The 5,759-nt window shown below is 32.9% G+C and overlaps 1 protein-coding gene across 2 annotated transcripts; it reads right to left on the reverse strand.

Moving 5' to 3' along the window:
* Positions 1-505: 505 nt before the first annotated feature.
* On the reverse strand, positions 506-1,327 carry LOC127083327 (MYB-like transcription factor ETC1). Of its 2 annotated transcripts, none has more exons than XM_051023636.1 (3): positions 1,078-1,327; positions 889-994; positions 506-793 (listed from the first exon to the last, which is right to left on the reverse strand). In XM_051023636.1, the coding sequence occupies exons 1-3, from the start codon at positions 1,127-1,129 to the stop codon at positions 691-693; spliced, it is 261 nt and encodes an 86-aa protein (XP_050879593.1). In that variant the 5' UTR covers positions 1,130-1,327; the 3' UTR covers positions 506-690. The 2 variants fall into 2 exon arrangements, with proteins under 2 accessions (XP_050879593.1, XP_050879594.1); XM_051023637.1 differs by having other exon boundaries at positions 889-991; positions 1,078-1,315.
* Positions 1,328-5,759: the final 4,432 nt, after the last annotated feature.

The raw sequence follows: 5,759 nt of genomic DNA on the forward strand, positions 1-5,759 counted from the left end.
TTAAAATTAAAAAAGAAAAATCAATTTCAACTCTCATGAACATCGAATGTAACTTAGACAAAAATAATAGAGGAAATCAATAGATAAAGTAAATATCAAAGTATGATTGGTAAAGACTCACACCTCATTACGGTCAAATGAATTATGAGGTATCTCACAAATATATCACTAATAAATTTATGGTACTAAAAAAAACTGATTTCAATGATTGTAAATTGGATTGAAAAATTACAAGTGGTGCTTGAATCTTACATTTTTTAATAATAAATTAAAATGAAAATAGAATTGAAATTCACAAAGTAATTATGAATAAATTATATTAATATATGTGATAAAACTTTTGTCATTTTATAGATGTCATGAGTTGTTTAAGAATTTTTTAAAAACCGAATTATTAGATTTAAATCTAATTTATTTAATATTACTCATAAAAAATTTGAGAGACTGTTATAGATCCAACCAACTCTAAAATCTACCTCTTGAATATTTTTTCTTGGGAAAATCATAGTAAAGCTGATATTGTTTTGCAAGAATATATATTGATCTCATATCGTCTTGGACTGAAAGAGACACACACTAAATAATGCATGACACAGTAACATTCAAACTCACTCACACCAAGCAACATTTTTGACAGAGAGCACAGTAAGTGTGAAAACACACAAACATGTATATGCACCAGTATAGTATTTATTTGACATTTGATTGGCTAGTGGAAGAGTCTCTTGAAGTCCAGTAATTCTTTATATCTTCAGCTGTTCGTCCAGGAATTCTTCCAGCAATTAATGGCCACCTGAAAATAATATAATATATTCAAAAAGTGATAGATACTGAGCCAAGTGTTATTCAATTATACAAAGAATATATTAATCATACTAACAAAATTACCTATCCCCTAGTAGTTTATACATCCTGATAATAAGAGCTTCCTCATCTTTAGAAAATTCAACCTTGGAATTTACTTGAGTAATACTACTGGATTTGGATTGATCTGCTAGTCAATTTAAAAATATTTATTTTCAAAATAAACATTCAAAACATACCCTAGGGTAAATTCCGATCTAAAAAGGTACGTACCTATGGAAGAATCTGCAGAAACTTCCTGAAGTGTGTGTTCCACGTTGGCCATGTATAACAAGTGGGAGGTTGTGATGAATAAAATATGTTTGCAGATGAGGAGGGGCTAATAGTAATAGATAGGTGGCATTAATATAGGGCAAGTAATATGATGGAACAATGGTATGCAAGAGTACTGGTGAAGAATGGGTGGTGTGGAGGGTGGGAGCAAAGTAAAGTAAAGACAAGACTGAAGGTTGGGGTTGACTGTTTAACTCTACTTCTATAGGTAGTTGCGCATGATTGTTGGATGAATAATATTACTTTTTATAAGTGGATAGAAATTTGCTTGCTTAGTTGGTGTTTTGCCATTAAAATGTTATTTAAGAGTAGTTTTTTTAATGGTAATATATATTATATTTGATATATTTGTAAGGGGTATGAAGGCGACAAGTGAAGCAGGTGACATATTGTTTCACCATAAAGTTCTCTTGACCATTTTCTTTTACTGGAATGATCATCTATTTATTAGATGTATCACCTTTATATTAGATGTGTCGACTTTCCCATAGAGGAGTCGCTCAAGGGTAGGAAAATGGGGGATTAGGTGGCCATATTCCGTAACGGTATGGAATGAGGTATTTGACCACGCTTTCCACAAAACAGTGGACTAATTGTCCACTCCCGCATCCTCTTGGTGATGGTTGTTATTTTTAAGGGGTCTAGGATTCAGGTTCATCACCACTATAAATACCTCAACATTAAAGTTGAGAAGGACAATCTCATTCTCATATAGAAAATCATATGCACATAGTTTCCCACCCCCTACGTGAGTAAGCTCTTTATCCCTTAATGTATCTTAAAACTTCAAACACACTAAGGGTTGTCACATTTGTATTTTTTAGGCATGTAAAATTGACACCCATATGGGGTCTGGTAAAACTGACCTAGGCCACCACAAAACACTTAGTTGGATTGGCATCCCCACGTTCAACCCCTCTGGCCATCATGTGAATAAAAAGACAACAACTCTAGCCATCAAAGAATCAGAAGGCGAAGAAAGTGTCATATATAGAAGAGTTGTGTGCTGCTATGGACAATCTACGTCGCCATAATTAAGATTTGGAGGAGGATGTCCTCTATATCCAACAGCATCAGCAGGGCATATTCCCTACTGACAAGGAGGAGATGTTACACCCACAACCTCTTTCGGATGAGATATGAGATGCGCCCATTCAAAGAACCTTAAGCCTCATTGATTTGCCAATTTTGATGGGCGCAACGACTAGTATGAACATGTTGCCTCCATCAACACGCAGATGGCCATCATTGAAGCCCTGAACTCCTTGTAATACAAGCTCCTATCAGTGACCTTCATAGTCGTAATCCTAAAATGGTATATGAGTTTGTCTCGGCTCTCCATCACCAGCTATCAGGACTTAGTGAAGAAGCTAATCCATCAGTTTGCAGCAAGCGGACACAAAAAGAATTCTACCACTACTCTCTTCAACATTCGTCAAGGCCCATTTGAGTCCCTAAGGGAGTACCTCCCCAGATTTAACAAGGCGACATTCAAGGTGATTCATCCAAACTAGAAAATGTCTGTGGTAGCATTTTAGAATGGGCTCAAGAAGGGACACTTTAATGAATCCCTCGCCCAAAGGCCAACAACGTCCTTGGTCGAAATTGTGACACGGGAAGAATGTTACATTAAGGGAAAAAACAACAATGAAAAGAAGGCATGAGATGAAAAATATTGCACTTCTCATGCTGACAACTCGTGAATGGGTCAATATAGACCGCTCGTCAAAGACAAGTCATCATTTAAGTAAAATGGAAAGCTCACAGAGAGCTCAATGTCCCTAAACACTCTCCAGGAGCAGATATGGCAAGAAGTCATACACATGCATAACCTCCTTCAACCGCAAGCTCCAAAGACAAATGTGTCATACCCCAATTTTGTCCTACCTAATTTGCATTGTATTTTTATTTTTCAGTTTCATCTGCATCAACATGACCATGTTATTTGGTCATGTATTGTCATCAATTTAAGAATCGTTCATCTGTATAAGTTTGACTCGTTGACCTTGTTTATATGTTTCCATGCTTTTCTACACCGTTTCAATAAGTTCATTTGCATCATTTGTTGACCATTAGTTTACATGTGAAGAAAAGTCAAAATCAATGCTTGACCTTTAACTTTGTTTCATTTAAGTTTTATTTCACATAGGACCTTGGTCTTTTAATTTTATTCCAACTTATGATTTAACCTTTTGGTTAACTTTTATGTGTATTCTAACCTTTGGTCATGTTATTAATTAAGGTTAGAAGTTTTATAAAATAAATAAAGCATTTTGTCATTTTAATCAAATTAGGTTGTTTTGGCATTGTTTTTAGCTTTATTTTTAGAACATCCAAATAAATAAATGAATAATAAAAAGAGGATAGTTTAGATAGGTTTGTTTATTAATCGTTTTATCACTTTTTTCTTTTTATTTCATTAAATAATAAAAAAGATTTTTAAATAATAAAAAAGATTTTTAAATAATAAAAAAGATTTTTAAATAATAAAAAATAGAATTTAATTAAGTACGTTTTATGATTATTACACTTCACATAAGTAATAAGGAGAATAGAACTACAAAAATACTTGTTATTTACATTGCATAATAATAATAATAATAATAATAATAATAATAATAATAATAATGTTACATGATGGAAAAATCAAAAGAAGAAAATAACAATTGCAGATTCTTCATGTCCTTCTCGTGTGCATCGGTGCCAACATCTATCCATACCCTCATGTTTATCCAATGCATCATCAACTCAGTAGAAAACTACATAACAAAGAAAGAAACCCCATCAGTAGCATATACTGTACGATGCATACATACACATGAAGGAGTTGGATACCACACTCACACTTTTTTCACCCCAAAACCATTTCAAATGCAATTTCACTCAAATTTCAAAGAAAACAAAAATGAAATTCACATTCCAATAAACAGATTCATAATTACTCAATCTCATCCTTTCATCAACACACACTCACACGAATTCCTCACAAAAGTCGTCCCCCCAAATCATTCTCACTCATATTTTCCCTCTCAATCTCACATTTTGACCTATATAATACATTCCCCGCTCACTTAACAGGACAAGAAAATCAAACCATCCAAATTCTACAGAAATTTCTCCCAAACCTCTCACAAAAAAAAACTCATAAATGAATTCTCTATGATGTTCATCAAAGCTTAGGAGATTTGAGTTATAACCTTCAACCTCAACACAATCAAAATACCACAAAATCGGATAAGAGGTGAATAAGATTTTGAAAGCAAACGTAGCAGGAGTAGAGGAGAAATTACCTGGATTTTTCGAGCTTGGTAAACTGCGTTAGCCCTAACTTTTTGATTGAGTTACCTTATTCAATGTGTAGCTTGTTCCGCTTGTAAGAACTCTACTGGTAACGAATTGAGAATATTGAAATGGGGTTAAGTCTATGTTTGGATAATTTAAAACTAACGAAGTTGAGCGGAATAGAACGGAATGGAATGGAGCGGAGTGGAACGAAACGGAACATAAACTCCATTTCACTGTTTGGATATTTTACAACGGAGCGGAACTAAGATTCCATTCCACTGTTTGGAAATTGGATGGAGCGGAGAGACATTATAATTTTTTATTCCATTTATACCCTTGAACACTTAACACTTAAGATAAAAAATATCATAAAATATTTTTTTATTCCATTCACACAATAAAATAATACATATATATAATCATAAAAAATATCAACGGAACATTTAAAAAAAACATATTGTCATAAATTTAAAATATATAAACTTAATAAACAAAATACTTAACAAGTGCATAAGTTTTCACACCATACTTAATAAACAAAATCAAGTCTTGCTAATAAATCCTATTTTTATAGCATTGAGAATCCAATTTTTATTGCAGGTATGTTATGTATGCTACGAAAATGTTATAGCACTGCAAATTCAATTTTTATAGCACTGCAGATCTAATTTTGGTTGCAAGTCCAATTTTTATAGCAGGTATTATATAGCTCTGCAAATCCAATTTATATAGTACTAACTAGCATTATAAATCATGAAGAAAAGCAACCCATGAACAATAATGGTAGAAAAAGACACGCAACAATAGGAAAAAGCAACAAGAAGCACACAAGAGTACCATACCTAATTTCTAAAAATTGAAATACTCATGAACATGAAAATAAATCAATAGAACATACATATAAATAGGTGAAAAAATAAGAAGAAATATGACATACCTTGTTAGGGTAGAAGAAGAAGCGGGTCTGGAAAGAGAAGAGTTACCGTGAATGAATAGAAAAATGTCACGTGAATTGAAGAATGAAGAATATGAACAGTTAATAAAATTGAAATTTTTTAGGATAAAATTGTAATTGGGTTATTAATTGATTCCATTCCATTGGATACACTCCAATTTGAAGGGAATGAAAAATGGATGAAAAAAGTGGTATTGGATGGAATTTGTTCCATCACACTTCATTCCATTCCATTCATTTTTTTGCAAAAGCAAACAATGGAATATAACTCCATTCCATTTCATCCATTTCCATCAATCCTAACAGGCCCTAAGGGTTTTGTTAGGGATTAAGGATTTTATTGTTTTTTGTCATTTTCTGCTTGTTTGGATGCATATTCGGG

The sequence above is a fragment of the Lathyrus oleraceus genome, chromosome 5 (genome assembly GCF_024323335.1).
Source record: "Lathyrus oleraceus cultivar Zhongwan6 chromosome 5, CAAS_Psat_ZW6_1.0, whole genome shotgun sequence".
NCBI lineage: Eukaryota > Viridiplantae > Streptophyta > Magnoliopsida > Fabales > Fabaceae > Lathyrus > Lathyrus oleraceus.

Excerpts from the sequence above, each read along its gene's own strand:
- LOC127083327 (XM_051023636.1), bottom strand. The coding sequence starts at position 1,129 with ATGGCCAACGTGGAACACACACTTCAGGAAGTTTCTGCAGATTCTTCC. Across the intron at positions 995-1,077 it reads TTCTGCAGATTCTTCCATAG|CAGATCAATCCAAATCCAGT; the intron begins GTACGTACCTTT and ends TAAATTGACTAG. Across the intron at positions 794-888 it reads TATAAACTACTAGGGGATAG|GTGGCCATTAATTGCTGGAA; the intron begins GTAATTTTGTTA and ends TATTATTTTCAG.